This window comes from Vipera berus (assembly GCF_964194415.1).
Source record: "Vipera berus genome assembly, chromosome: 4".
NCBI lineage: Eukaryota > Metazoa > Chordata > Lepidosauria > Squamata > Viperidae > Vipera > Vipera berus.
In genome coordinates, this window is record NC_138206.1 from 19,182,428 (window position 1) to 19,198,654 (window position 16,227).

Genomic DNA, 16,227 nt, shown 5'->3' on the forward strand with positions numbered 1-16,227 from the left:
GTTATATTTTCCTGATCTTGTACCGAAGAGAGTCAAGGCTGGTCGATATTCAGCTTCTTTTTCATTCCCCCTTACCTTTTGGGGCTAAGCTATGGCTATTTAATAGTTGCTGATACCTTCTTCAAGGCCAACTCAGTAGAGTTAGTCCAACAATTAAGCTCAAAATTTCTGTAGGTGACAACAGGGATGTTGCAACAATCATAAGTGTCCAAAAATTTCAGAAGTCACTTTTTTTGAATGGTCACTAAACAAATGGTTGTGAATTGAGAACTTCTTGTCCTCCTCTACAGCCTGCCTGAATAAAAAGATTTGGGGGATTTTTTCATATATCTAACTTAGCCAAAACTATTTTGCAGTTGGGTTAGTTTAAGCACTGAAACAACTTGTGAGGTTTCTCTGAAGATTCATTCAGTTTAGATGTGATTTGATTATTTGTGGATTGCACTATAATTTTCATCTGCTTCTTGCCTCTAAAGCAAAAAAGTAAACTGCCATGATTTGATGGGATGGCCGTAAGGACTCCAACAATTAAAAGTGACTACCTGCTCTAAATTTAAAATGGCATATAATCATAATAGTAAAGTTGGAAGGGACCTTGGAGGTCATCTAGTCCAACCCCCTGCTCAGGCAGGAATGTAGCACATAAACAAACACATTCTGGTAGAGAGAAGTTCCGAAAACTCGGAAGACTAAACCTCTGGATCCTGCCACATTATCCTGGGACACGTATATTTGCCTTCATTCACATACACAAAACTTACAGAAATGCAAACAATATATCATCTTACCATATACAAGTCTTTGCAGATGCCTAAGTACTTTCCATTGCCACATCCAACATCAGCCACAATAGCCCCACGTGGCAAACCTTTAAGGAACTCAAGCACTTGCGGCCATGGACTATGCCTGGTGTTGCTGAAATGTCTGGCAATATCTTCATACACTTCATGGACATACTTCTGCTCTAGCACAGAGGCATCTTTGTCGCTGTTGTGAAATGAGGCTACCCTCTCTTTATGCCGACTGTCGCATACAGAAGGAAATGCTAGGGGAAGGGGATTGGGAGAAGAAAGGTAGAAGACATGTTTATTTTTAATATGCTAGGTTTAGACCCAGAACAATCTTTTCATTTTATTTTATTTTATTGCCTTAATGGAGAGAATACAGACAGTTGCAAATTGAACTGTAAATTTCAAACTTAATTTTTTTTGCAAATTTAATTACAGATAGTCCTTGGTTAACAACAGCCATTGGGACCGTGATTTCTGTTGCTAAGTGATGCATTTGTGAAGCGTGACATCACATGATCGTGCTGCTTTGCAAAGAAATTAAGGCACTGCTGACATTAAATGACTCCTGCACCGTTGTTAAGTGACGGCAGTCATGTGGTTGCTATTTGCAAAGTCCTGCAGGGTTCCCCATTGTCTTTGCTTGTAGGAAGTCAGAAAAGACGTCCTAAATGGTGATCGCATGACTACACAACATTGCAACCAATATATGTACAAGTACCAGTTGTAACTACCAATTGTTCAGTACCACACTAAATGTGAACAGTTGTTAAGGGAGGTTCACCCATAGTTCAATAATAAGAATGTCTGTTGCTTAAGAGCAGACCTCCTCCTAAATTAGAATATTTGCTAAGTTCAAAAGGTATTCATCAATAACTGGGACATTATGAAAGAGGATTAGAGTAAGCAACAAGTCTGGAGATATCTCTCTTGGCAACTAACAAACTTCCTGTCCCACCTAATACTTTTTTATAAGTTAAACACAATATGTATCATTTTAGCCAATTGGCCAAAGCCTTTTTATTTGCCTCTGAACCTCAAATAGATGTCTTAGGCATTCTTAAAAACTGAAAATATTGCAGGACATACAAATTTAGGAGACAAAGAGGAAATTAAAGAATAATCTTGCCAGCTTGTCATTCTGGGCAAGTGGCAATGCAACTGACCACACCTTTTAGGGAAATTCCCTACAGTACGCTCCCAAAATTGGCAATATGCTTAGCCCTGCTATAAAAGTAAATAAGCAATTTACTGTGAATTAGCTGCTATGAAAATCATATTCCAGGAATGATATGCAGTAAATGGTATGACCAGGATCCAATCTACCCCAAGCGTTTCTCTATTAATAAAATAAAAAAGTCAGGCTGGTGGCTGGTGACATTCACACATTTATGCGGCCAGCAACATGGATGAAGCTTGTCATTATGTCCCTCTAGGATATTTTTCAACTTCCCAGTCTAGACTACAACTCTAGTATCTTTTGTTGCTTCCCTGCCCAAGGATTAAACAGATCCAATATTTAGCTTGTTTTGAGAATGGCGAAAGTTAGTTTGGTGCTGCCATCTACTGGACACTTGTATGTTGGAGCTACCTTCTCTTCTACTTCCAGGTCCCTGTTAATCCTCTAGCGGCTTAGAACCTTCTGGAATGGCCTTTCTGGAGACATCAAAGGGTTTCTTTTGAAGAGAAGCCCCTTCTCTGAGAGTTCAAAGAGTCCCCTCTGTCTGCCTATTCATTTTCGCTGTTTCCTAGCACTTATAAATGTCAATTTTAATCATAGTTTCGTTACCGATGCACACATATATATTTTTAAAAAGAAAGTTAATTAGAAAAAAATGGTCAATGAGATGAGGGGATTATTTATTTCTTGCATTTCATCCAAGATTTTCAGAGCTTTTCAGATTTTCAGAAGGAAGAGAGAAAGGCACAATGAAGGCAAACAATATTTTTCTTTGCTTTTTGTAACCTGGTATTAAACAAGTCATGTTAGGATTGTAATACCGTATTTTCCGGCGTATAAGACGACCCGGCGTATAAGACGACCCCCGACTTTTAAGAAGATTTTCAAGGTTTTTCGTCTTATACGCCGGAAAATACTTACATGCCCTGCCCTCCCTGTCCGTCGCAGAGGAGGCGAAGGCCCGACTGCTCCCGCTGCTCCCGTGCTTCTGCCAGCCCCCGAGGCGCAGCGTTTCCTGGGCGGCAGGCAGCGCCGGAGAGCAGCCGCCACCCCGCCATGGCCGGCGCCCCTCCTGCTTCCCCCCCCAGGCCTTGAAGTTAAACTTCTCCCATTGGGCGCAGGGCGGGGCAGCTCCGCCCGCAGCCTCTTTTTTAGAACTCGTGCCGCTTCCCTCTCACCGTCGGCCGAGGCGCGCTCGGCCTGGGCTCCCGGTCCCTCTTCCCGGCTGGCTTCCCGCCCTGCCCCTCATGGAGCTGGACTGGGCGTGCAGCCTCTCAGTGTGGCTGCTTTTCCTGGGCAGCCTGGCGGTGCGGCTCCTGCGCTCGGACCTGTTGCTGAGCTGGCGGCTGCTGCTGCGCGTGGGGCTGCTGGCCGTCCTGCAGGTGCAGGGCCAGGCCGTCCTGCCGCTGCCCCTCAGCGCCGCACTCACGGCGGCTGCCTGCTGGCTCGTTTCAGCCAGCACCGCCCGGCGGAAGCGCATCCCCGAGGGGGGAGAGCGGTGCTGGTGACAGGTGAGTCCGGCGGGTGCGAGGCCCTCCCCTCGGGCCAAGAGCCAACAGGCAGCGCCGCCTTCGTGTGGGGAGAACCGCCCGACGCTCCCACCCAGCCGTGTCCCGGAGCCGCGCCGGAAATAGCTCAGTTGCGCGGGGCAGCCTGGCCCGGGCGGGGTCCTGGAGAGCCAAGGGCCCCGGGCCCGCTCCATCCTCCCCGTGTCAGGACCGAGCCGGGTCTCCGTGCTCGCCGGAACCAAGAGGAGGATGCTGGCGGCGGGCGGGCGCTCCCTCCCCGATCCGCCGGGGAGCGTCTCCCAAAGTGCATCTTCTGGCGGCCGGGAGTCCATCGGCCTGGTCGCTGGCGACCTGGCCCGTGGCTAGGGCCGGGGCCCAGGAACCGGTAGCCGGGTGCGGGTGGGGGGAAGGAAAGCCGGGCGTGGGCTTCTGCGGATGGTTGCGAGGCCGGATGCAGGCGTCTGCCGGGAGAGATAGCGGGTAGCAGGGCACGCTCTGCTTATGCTCAGATGCCGCTTGGGTGAGGAGGAGGGGCTTCCTGCCGCTCCCGGGGTCTGGCGTTTGCAAGGGGGAGGGGAAGGGGCTTAGAGGCTCTTGGGGGTGGGAAGGGAGAGTCACGATGGAGGGGGGACTGGACTAAGGAGGCTTGAAGTTGCTTTGCAAGAACGGGGACACTCGACTGATTTATGGTTTTTTTCCGGCGTATAAGACGACCCGGCGTATAAGACGACCCCCCAACTTTTGAGGTGATTTTCATGGGTTAAAAAGTCATCTTATACGCCGGAAAATACGGTACTCAGAATTTCTAGTCAGCTTATACAAGGCCAAACAACAGAAAAAGAATTGTGTGTGGGGGGGGAACCTGACCTTTATTGTGTAGGCCAGGCATGTCAAACTTGCGACGTCACGTGACGTCGTGTGACGTATCGGAACTTTTTCCCATTGCCGAAAATGGGATGGGTGCGGTTTCTCCATGACGCTCCAGCCCGCGGGCAGGCAGTTTGACACCCCTGGTGTAGGCTAATAATTATGTATAATGACTCCACAATGACACCAGCCTTAATGGCCCAGACTCTATACAGTGTATTTCAACATAACTCATTCATTTCTATACAAAATTTTTCATCAGTTTATTTCCGTGATGGTACATTAGGCTACTAAGAAATCTGCCTGTGAATCTCATGTACATGATTTGAAAGAGGAAAACAAAGCTATTATCCCGAGACTCTTGTTACAAGTGACTATGGTAAACAGACTGTTTTTTTAAACATTCATATAGCATCAATTTAACTTCTATTATAGGAAGTTAATATGCTGGAAAGCAAAGCCTACAGCCTCATCTACATTTCTTGGAAGATAGAAAGAATGGACAGTTGGCCTTTTAGCTTTGTTGGAAATGTGCCATCTGCACAGAAAAAGGGCAGTGGAAACCTTCTGGGGGTGATGCTTGGTAATTTACCTCAAGGCAGCTGCTCATCATAGAACAGGAGTCTCCAAACTTGGCAACTTTAAGACTTGTGAACTTTGCCTCCCATAATCCCTTAGCTGGGGAATTCTGGGAGTTGAAGTCCATAATCTTAAAGCAAGTTTGGAGATCCCTCCCCAAGACCCTTTCTCTGAGAACATTTACAACAGCGTTTCTCAACCTTGGCAAAGTTTCTCAGTCCTCGAGTTATGACCATAATGGTGCCTGTCCATTTCGAAGTCATAACCCACTGTTTGCTATGGCATGGCTTTGCCAAAAAATAGAAGTAAGTGCCAGTTTTCAGCAAAACCATAGTAAAGTGTGGTCATGTGGCCTTGGGATGCTGCAAACAGCCAAAAATGAGGCCACATTGCAGTCACTAAATCATAGGGATGGGGAGCAACCATTTGAACTTCAGATCTGGGTCCTAAGTCCCCCTTTATCAAATAGGTTGTAACTTTGTTAAGCGACCTGTCATAAATTGAGAACTTCCTATATATTCACAATATGTTAGAGAGATTAAGATGCTGAAACCAAGATTATGTGTTCTAATTCACTCTTAGGTATGGAACCTGGCTGTAAGTTTGGGCCAGGCACTCTCTCTCAGACCAACTCATCTCATAAAGTTGCTGTTATGAGGAAAATACAGTGACTTATGAACACCACCTGGAGTTGTAAAAAAAAACAAAAAACAAGATATACCTTTAATAATAAAGGTTGATAGGGCTCGCAACTTGGGCGTCCTCCTGGATTCACGGCTCAGTTTAGAAGATCATATAGGAGCCGTGACCAGGGGGGCTTTTGGCCAGGTTCGCCTGGTGCGCCAGTTGCGACCCTATCTGGACCGAGATGCCCTACGCACAGTCACTCATGCGCTCGTGACCTCCCGTTTAGACTACTGCAACGCTCTCTACATGGGGCTGCCCTTGAGGACCACTCGGAGGCTTCAGCTCGTGCACAATGTGGCCGTGCGAGTTGTGATGGGGGCTTCCCGATACTCCCATGTAACACCTCTACTCCGCAAGCTGCATTGGCTTCCGGTTGCCCTTCGGGTGAAATTCAAGGTGCTGGTGATGACCTATAAAGCCCTTAATGGCTTGGGTCTGGGTTATCTGAGGGAACACCTGCTGCCGGCATCAAGCTCCCTTCGTCCCGTGCGCTCCCACAGGGAGGGCATTCTCAGGATACCGCCGGTTAGGGAATGCCGGTGGGTTATTCCTAGGGGAAGAGCGTTCTCTGTGGGCGCGCCTGCCCTCTGGAATGATTTACCCGTGGAACTTAGGACCGCCCCCGATCTGCGTTCGTTTCGCCGGGACCTGAAAACCTGGTTTTTCGATCTATCAGGCCTGGACTGAAGGGGTTTTAGCTTTTTAAATGTTTTAATTGGGCTTAATTAATTTAATGTATTTTAATTCTATATTGTTTTTATATTGTATTTTATTCTGCCCTGTAAACCGCCCTGAGTCCTTCGGGAATAGGGCGGTATAGAAATTTAATTAAATAAATAAATAAATAAATAAATAAATAAATAAATAAATAAATAAATAAATAAATAAAATAAGTAAAACTCTCATAACTCCAAATGAGTCCATCAGGACAATGAGGGTAGGGACCCCCGAGCTAAGAACTAATAACACAGAAAAGTAGATTTTTAGTTTTTCAGAATTTTAGAGCTCTTGGCCTTTTGTAGGGTATTAAAGTTCTGGATGTTCTCTCATGCATTTCAGCTGCTGGAATCTTAAACCAGTTTTGTGAGTAGATTTGTCTTGTTCTTATACCCACTGATTGAAAAGGGAATGACTTTTAGGCCCTGGGTCTGTATTTTATTATTACTATTTTGGGTAATTATTAATTGTCTTAATTATTAATTGTCTTCAAGCGGTTGCCTGTTCCCGCCGTGGCTCTTCTTGCTCCCCCGGGGGCATAGGATTGCAGGACCCTGGGCTCAGGTTGGTTTATTTCAACGCCAGGTCCGTGGTGAACAAGGCTCCCCTCATACATGATCTTACTGAGGAAGAGAACGCAGACCTGGCCTGCATCATGGAGACCTGGTTGGGCCAAGAGGGAGGGGTCCCCCTCTCAGAACTATGCCCACCGGGCTTCCGGGTGCTTCACCAGCCGCGGGCCCAGGGCAGGGGTGAGGGGGTGGCGGTTATTATTAGGGAGAGTCTTTGTCTGCGAGTGGCCACTGTCCCTCAGATAGGCAGGTGTGAGTCTCTCCTTTTGCAGTGGGGTCCTGGAGTTCAGTTGGGCCTATTGATTACGTACCTGTCTCCCAGCTGTGTTTCATCGGCCCTGCCCAAGCTCCTCGACGTCTTGCCCAGGTTGGCGATTAAGTTCCCCAGGCTTATAGTTCTGGGGGATTTCAATCTGCCTTCTGCAGGTGAGGCGTCTGAGTTGGCTCGGGAGTTCATGGCTTCCATGACAGCCACGGACCTGACTCAAGTAATTCAAGACCCGACTCATAATGGAGGGCACACACTCGACCTGGTTTTTATCTCTGGACAGTGGATTAATGATCTGGGTAGGGGGGATTTAACCATCCAACCCCTGTCATAGTCCAATCATTTTCTTCTCCGGCTAGACTTTCAGTACGCCACCCCCCGCCGCTGGGAGGCGAAACCGACCAGGTGGTTCCGCCCCAGGAACCTGATGGACCCTGAGAGGTTCCAGACGGAGCTTGGAACATTTCCTGCTTCCCTTGCCCACGGCTTTGCCGAGGCCCTAGTAGAAGCCTGGGAGAGGGCGGCTGCTGGGGCCTTGAATCGAGTTGTACCTTTGCGGCCTCTGACCCGGCGCAGATCCCAGGTGGCCCCCTGGTTCACTGAGGGTCTCCAAGAGATGAAGCGCCGGAAAAGACGCCTAGAGAGCTGTTGGAAGTCCAGCAGATCCGAATCTGACCGAACACAGCTAAGAACTTATCTTAAGTCTTACCTAGTGGCGATGTAAGCGGCAAAGCGTGTTTACTTTTCCGCTCTCATTGCGTCCGCAGATAGCTGCCCTGTTTAGAGTGACCCGCTCACTGCTTAATCAGCAACCGAGGGATGACCCCTTGCAGGGTAGGACTGAGGAATTTGTACAGTATCTGCAGGACAAAATCGCTCAGATCCGGACTGGTTTGGACTCCGACTGGGTGGAATCCAGCGGAGTGGAGAGGACAGGTCTTGGTTATACCATTTAGGGTGAGTTTGACCCTGTGTCTTTGGATGATGTGGACAGGATTATGCGTAGACTGAGCACTACAACTTGTCTATTGGACCCATGTCCCTCCTGGCTGGTTTCGGCCGCCGGGGAGGTGACGGGGGCTGGCTCCAGGCAGTTGTCAACGCTTCATTGATGGAGGGTGTCTTCCCCTTCGCCTTAAAAAAAGCGGTGGTGAGGCCCCTTCTCAAGAAGCCTTGCCTGGACCCGGCCTCCTTGAATAACTATCGTCCTGTCTCCAACCTTCGCTTTGTAGCAAAGGTTGTTGAGAGTGTTGTGGCGCGTCAGCTCCCGCAATTCCTGGATGAAGCGGACTATCTGGACCCACACCAGTCTGGTTTCAGGCCCGGTTACAGCACGGAAACGGCATTGGTCGCACTGGTAGATGATCTCTGGCAGGCCCGGGACAGGGGTTTGTTCCTCTGTCCTGGTCCTACTTGACCTCTTAGCGGCTTTTGATACCATCGACCATGGTATCCTGCTGCAACGGCTTGAGGGGTTAGGAGTGGGAGGCACTGTTCTATGGTGGTTCTCCTCCTACCTCTCGGGCTGCTCGCAGTTTGTATTGGCAGGGGGGCAGAGATCTACCCCAAGGCCCCTCACTTGTGGGGTGCCTCAGGGGTCAGTTCTCTCCCCCCCTCCTGTTTAACATCTATATGAAGCTGCTGGGTGAGATCATTCGTGGCTTTGGGGTGAGGTATCACCAATATGCGGATGATACCCAGTTGTACACCTCCACCCCGAGCCAACTCAGTGATGCCCTTGACGTGATGTCCCGGTGCCTGGAGGCGGTGCAGGTCTGGATGGGAAGGAACAGGCTCAGGCTGAACCCCTCCAAGACCAAGTGGCTGTGGATACCGGCATCTCGTATTGTCCAACATGTTCCATCTCTTTTGATGGGGGGGAGGTATTGCTCCCCTCAGAAAGGGCCTGCAACTTGGGTGTCCTCCTGGATTCACGGCTTAACTTGGAGGATCATCTAACTGCTGTGACCAGGGGGGCCTTCACACAGGTTCGCCTGGTGCGCCAGTTGTGCCCCTTTTTGGACCAAGATGCCCTATGCACGGTCACCCACGCCCTTGTCACTTCTCGCCTGGATTATTGCAATGCTCTCTACATGGGGCTGCCCTTGAAGTGCACCCGGAGGCTTCAGATGGTGCAAAATGCAGCCGTGCGGGTGCTTATGGGAGTTTCTCGATACTCCCATGTTACACCACTCCTGCGCGAGCTGCATTGGCTTCCGGTTGCCCTCCGGTTGCGATTCAAGGTGCTGGTAATTACCTTTAAAGCCCTACATGGCTTAGGCCCGGGGTAATTGCGAGACCACCTGCTGCCATTGTCAACCTCCCATCGCCCGGTTCGCTCCCACAGAGTTGGCCTCCTCAGGGCTCCGTCGGCTAAGCAATGCTGGCTGGTGACCCCCAGGGGGAGAGCCTTCTCTGTGGGCGCACCGACCCTCTGGAATGAGTTGCCTCCGGAGCTGCGGATGGCCCCTGAACTTCGGTCCTTCCGCCGTGACCTGAAGACATGGATGCTCCAACAATCGGGCCTGGACTGACTATAGTTTTAAATTTGGTTTTATTGGGTTAATTGTTATGTATTTATTATATTTATCGTTTAATTCTTTTTTAAATTTTGTATTTTATGTTTTTTAACTTTTTATTGTTGTGAGCCATCCTGAGTCCTTAGGGAGAAGGGCGGCATATAAATTTAATAAATTCAATTCAATTCAATAATTATGTTGTTGTTTTATGTTAACCCTCTGTGGCCTGTCTAGAGTCACCTCTGAGGTGGATGACTATATAAGTAGCATACCTGTCTCTACTAAAGTAGAGTGAGGCTATGATGTAACTCACAAATAACCAGACTAATTTTAATTCAATATCGATTCTATGAGTAGCGTTGGGTGGAATTTTTTAAAATAAAATTCTGCAATAGGAACATATAATTATCATTTTCAAAAGATAAAATGATTACTGAAAATCCCACTGTTTTAAAAAAAGATTCCCAATGAAAGAGGCATGTAGCACGGTACTTACAGCAGCAACAAGGACTTCTCCTTATTTTCCGAAAAGTGAAAGATATTCTCTTTCCCCTTTTGTTTAAGGTTAACTTTCTGATGTCAGCAGTGATGCTTCCAATATTCTCTCCTTCTGATGCTTGAACAATGTCAAATTTCCTTGGTGTAATGCTTTAAAATAAAACAGAGATCAAGATTTTATTTTTATATTTCTTAAATGTCACATTTTGGCACACGTGTTTCAAGCTAGATTTTAAAAAGTCTGTGAAATATTGAAGAATTATATGAATATCCAAAACAATTTCAGCAAAGACAGAATCTTTTCTATCTGCCTCTAAATTCTTCCTCCCAATTAATTCAGGTGGTGACTGTCAAAGGAGAGTAACCCAAACAAGGGTAATGACAAAGAGGGAAGGTTAAATAGTACTCCATAACAAAATCTTTGATCCCATTTGTATTCAGAAGTAGCAAAAAAAATGCCCTTATAATACCATAAAAAGGACAAAATGGGGAATATTTAGACTTCAGAGCTTGATGTTAAATAGAAGAAAAGTATTACAACAAAAGGAATGTGCAAAACTCTACATTAAATTCAAGAAAAAAATTCTGAAGAACTTCATAATCTGTTTCTGAATCTATGAGTTTTCCATATCCTGTATAACAATAAAACATTTAACCCAAATAAAATAAATAATATGTTAATTAAAAATATACAATAAGTATTAACAAAGATATGTATAGGATATGGAAAGAGCTGAACATAAACAAAGGAGAATACAAAATCGTATCCAGAAATGGTATGAAGTCTGGGAGGGGAAAAAATTAAAGCTCTGAAAAAGTTAAGGCTTGCAAGAGATACCAAAATCAATAAAGATGTATTATTTGGGAATATTAGAATCAGAAAGAAAACTAAAAAGAGTACAGGACCACTGCAAGGAGAAAATGGTGAAATGGTAATAGTTGGTGATAACAAGGCTGAACTTCTTAACTCATTTAACTCATTTTATCCTTGTTTTAACTGCCACCTTTTATTGAAATATAATATTTTATATTCTAATGTTTTTTATTGTGTGCCACCAAGACTTGCTCTGTGACTGAGATGGGCAGTCTCTGAATTTCATATATAAATAAAAATATTTTCCACCTGTCTTCTCAAGAGAAAAATGGAGCTCTACCAGTTCAGGGTGATGCCACTGAAGGAAGGAACTATGCCTTATGATTGGTAAGGAAAAGATAAGAGAAATTAGCTAACTGAAATTAATTTAAGTAGGACTAGAAGGAATACATCCTAAGATATTGAAGGATATGATCACAGAATCACTTTTTAAATCCCAATCTTTGAAATCCTCCTGAAAGATTGGGAAGGTCCCAAAAGAAAGGAAGCAAATGTCATTTCCCATCTTCAAAAAGGTGAAGCAGGAAGATCTGGGAAACAACAGTTGTGTTACTTTTATATCTATATTAGGCAAGATCTTAAAAAAACATTATCAAGCAGCACACCTATGAAGATTTGGATAAGCATGCTTTAATTAACAGGGGTAACGATGGGTTTTGTAGCAAACAAATCATTCTGGACTAAGCTTACCTCCTTTAATAGAGATCCTAGCTTAGGAGAAGGGGAAGACTGAGACTAATGTATCACACAGCCTTTGACAGAGTGCTTCATGATACTCTCCATTATATGGTAAAATATGGGCTAAATGATATTACTGCTGGATGGACTCATACAGGATGTTATGATGTTATATATTATGCATAGAATTGTATATATTATACCAGGGGTCTTCAAACGTGGTCCTTTTATGACTTGTGGACTTCAGCTCCCAGAATTCCTCAGCCAGGAAGTTGAAGTCCACAAGTCATAAAAGGGCCAAGTTTGAAGACCTCTTATTATACAATACCTATTCTGCCACCTGAAGAGAGTAAAAAAAATCAGATACTGTACATTTCAGGAAAGATAATTCAGGGCTTTAATTGCAAAGGAATCTTACATTTTGTAAGACATGGCAGATGGATCATTCTAAATGGGTTTTCTTTAAGTAGTCTGCTAAGACTAATATTAACCTCAAAGGAAAGTGATCTGGACATGATGAGGAGTCACAGAAAGCCCAAACACATACTTTTTTCTCTGCCCTTTCAATAGGTCCAACATATACACAACAACGGAGACACGGTGGCTCAGCGGGTTAGGACGCTGAGCTTGTCGATCAGAAGGTCGGCAGTTTGGCGGGTCGAATGCCAAGTGCCGCGCAACAGAGTGAGCGCCTGTTACTCATCCCAGCGTCTGCCAACCTAGCAGTTCGAAAGCACGTAAAAATGCAAGTAGAAAAATAGGGACCACCATGGTGGGAAGGTAACAGCATTCCGTGCGCCTTTGGTGTCTAGTCATGCCGGCCACATGACCATGGAGACGTCCTTGGACAAGCGCTGGCTCTTCGGCTTTGAAACAGAGATGAGCACCGGCCCCTAGAGTCGGAAACGATTAGCACGCATGTGTGGGGGAACCTTTACCTTTACCTAACAACATTGTAGTTGCATGGTGGTTAAAGTGTAGCATTCTGCCTACAGCCTGGAGTTCAATCCTGATGGGGCTCAAGATTGACTTCCGGTCCTGCGCAGTAGCACAGCAGTTGAGGAGTTCAGGGCTCCATGCCCTTTTGGCTGAATTTCTTCCTGTTAAGGGACCCTAAACCGGTGCTGACATCTAGTGGTGGATGAAGACTCTGACAGCTATGGTTTTCATAATTTCTACTTGTGACCTTCAAAGCTCTAACAATAGAGAACAGCTGTGACAAAAAAGAAAACAATCTGGGCTGCAGACAAAGAGGGACTTATAAACTTTAGGGAACAAAAAAAACTTTTTTGAACTTTCTGGATTACAAGTATCTACTTAACTCTGACTATTTGCAGAGAAAAGAAAACTTGGATTCTTGGTCATCATAGAAAATCAGAGACTTATAGAAAGAACTTATCAAGAAAAAATAAATAACTTTCAAGAGGAGACATATGATAAGTTGCAACTAATTCAAACAACGATTTCAAACCACAAAGAAACTTTATGGATGTTTTTTAAACATCCCGATGAATGTGCAACAGAAGTTATGCTGCCTCAATATAGTTTGCTAGTGATGTATGAAGAATCCAGATACCTAAAGGTTTTAGCTTTGGATCTGTATGTGTGTGTACTTGTTTAGTCATGTCCTTGATTGTCAGACGTGTGTATTATTTGAAAGAGAGAGAGAGAGAGAGAGAGAGAGAGAGAGAGAGAGAGAGAGAGAGAGGGAGGGAGGGAGAGAGAGAGAGAGAGAGAGAGAGAGAGAGAGAGATCCTTTACTGAAGGAATTTCAGGCATAGGCTGGTCTCAGGGCCCATCCACAGGTGAGCAAGTTTAAATGGAGGTCCTTGGAGACTTCAACATTGACACTATGTCATGTCTGCCATCTTTGGCTTGGCGCCTTGCTGGCATCCTGCTATCAATCTTTCTAACCATATTCAAACAGGTGTTTCTTTTTTAAATATTCTCTCTGATAGGTCCCATCATCTATTTTCTTAATTTTCACTTTAGCCTTTTTCTTTTGCCCAGTACCTTTCTTAATATGGCAGATGAATGAATGCTGAATCAAAGAATCTTTCCATATACTTGTAAGTGTTACTATAGATATAAAAGGTAAGTCAAGTACAAGCATTTGCCCATTCGTGTTGTTGAAAATCTTTTTCTCTGTTTCTCTTATCATTTTTTGTCTCTTCAGTTCTAGTGTTTTTTCCGACATCTCTGCAGTCCATTTTGTCCAATCTTTTTTTTTTATCCTCAAATTTGTTTTGTGGTGCACGTTCATCGGGATGTTTAAAAAGACAGGAGAGCAGTGCTTTTCTATTACCGTAAATGCAAAACACTTGCAAAGGCATTCCTGCTAGTACCGTTCTTGTCCCTACAGGAGCAGATCCAGAGTCAAAAGAAGAATCAAAAGAGCCAGCATGAAGGAAGGAAAAAAAGGTAGGCAAGCAGAAAAGTTAGACGTCTCTGGGACCAGAAGAACAAGTTCTATATTGCAGTACCCTCCCCAGTGGGGTTTCTCATAAGTAAAGCAATTCTGAGAGCACACAACAAATCAAAGGTCAATCTAATTGTCCAAGTGTTGCTTTTCTTCCTTACAACAGTGGAGTGTTGTGTTGCTATATGCTCAGACAAGATTCAGATGGGGGTTTTTTTTGTTACTTAAATCTTAGATTTATTGCTTTTAGATTTTTTTTTTGCCATTTTTCTCTCTTTGATCCTGTTTACCACAGAGCTTGTTTCTCTTTCTTGTATAGCTTTTTAATATAGCAAGTTGGGTATTTTTTCAAATAATAATAGTTCTTTAATATAATAAAAATAAAAAAGCTTGCCTCATAGGAATATGTCCACGTGCATATATATATATATACACGCTGAATAGCAAATAATGCATGAGCTTAAGAGAGGATCATGAACAGAAGACAATCTTGAAAGGACAGTACAAAGATGATGAGGTGGCAGAAACCAAGCGGCAAAAGGCTATTTCCAAAGCATCTCTTTTATATTAAAGATGGCAGGAAAGAGGGAATACTGAATAATACTGAAGGAGCTTAGAATAATCCGGCTTGATAATCAGCTACCTCAGAGTGGAACCTGCCTCTGGGAACTAGCCTGGTCTTGCACGGACCAGCTTGTATTGAAAAACCCTCACAATTCCAACCTTCAAGGTCATCAGCATTTCATTTCCAACAAGAAAAGCTTTCTGCCCGTTATTGACATCTATGCTGGAGACCTGAGTTTATTCTTGTCAATTGAGCTATAACAAGACAAAAAATATTACTGGAGAGCAAATAACGAGTGGCTGTGACTGGCGAGCAAAGAAAAACCAAACACAAATACACTTGTGTACACATTTCATAAATGTCAGAAGCATAATCTTTGCTTTTCGCAAAATGGGTGTAAACTGACCAAACTGATGAACATTTTGTGTGCGTTACAGGCAGTCCTCGATTTACAATCACAACTGAGACCAGAATTTCTGTTGTTAAGCAAGGTGGTTGTTAAGTGAATTGCACCCCTTTTATGACCTTTTTTTGCCATGACTGTTAAGAAAATGACTGCAGTTGTTAAGTGAATCACGTAGTCTTTAAGTGAATCTGGCTTTCCTCACTGACTTTTCTTGTAGGAAGTCAGTGGGAAAAGTTGTAAATGATGGTCACATGAACCCAGGATGTTGCAACCATCTGAAAGAAAAGCAACCTATTTTTTTAACATGTGACTGTTAACATATTGGTTATAAGTACGAGGTTGGTTGTCAATCACATTTTTCAGTGCCGCTGTAACTCTGAACAGCCACTAAATGAATTGTAAGCTGAGCATTACCTGTACTAGATTGCAGTCAGATTTAGTACATTCTTAGATCTTATTAAGCCACAAAGTGGCATGTTTTAATTTGACATGATGCATGGATTAAAATAGAAATGGAAGCCCTGGTTTGTTAGTTCACAAAACACAGCTTATTTTTAAAAGCAGTTTACCAGAATCATAATTTCTAGCCTGCTTTTATGTTTCACTCTTTTCTGGATACAAGCTGACAAAAACAAAGAAACAAACCCAAAACTCAAGAACTGACCAAATCATCTGTGCTTACTTTCTTCATTTGCAATGTCTATTTCAAAATCTCCTGGTCCATTGTTACATATGAATACAGCATGGCCTGCTTTATTCCTTTAGCCCACTATTCTTAAGCTGGTATCTTAAAATGTTGGAATTACACTCTAAATTCCCAGCTAGCATGCTATTTACAATAAACTGAGGGAAGCTGCTTTAATTGTATCGGTTTCCTACTTCTTAAGGTTTTTAGGAACTGCTAACATATCCTGCTCTTTTTGATGCCCTCTGCAATCCAGGTGTTCTACTGATTAACAGGTTCAGTTGAGTTGAAGGAGATTCAAATTCAAATCATTCATCTGCCATAAAGCTTTGCAGATGATTAAAATCATGAGCTCACAGAGTTGATGTGAAAATGAAATGTACATCTGGAGAAGCTCCTTGAATGAAGGGTAGGGTT

The 16,227-nt window shown here is 44.3% G+C and overlaps 1 protein-coding gene across 1 annotated transcript in view; it reads right to left on the reverse strand.

The window, feature by feature from the left end:
* Window positions 1–16,227, reverse strand: part of ALKBH8 (alkB homolog 8, tRNA methyltransferase) — a 60,188-nt gene that overhangs the window by 21,081 nt on the left and 22,880 nt on the right. Inside the window, exons 9-10 of the mRNA XM_081326654.1 lie at window positions 10,182–10,333; window positions 789–1,045 (exon numbers count right to left, since the gene is read on the reverse strand). Coding sequence (XP_081182780.1) covers window positions 789–1,045; window positions 10,182–10,333 — 409 coding nt within the window. The remainder of the gene's footprint in view (window positions 1–788; window positions 1,046–10,181; window positions 10,334–16,227) is intronic.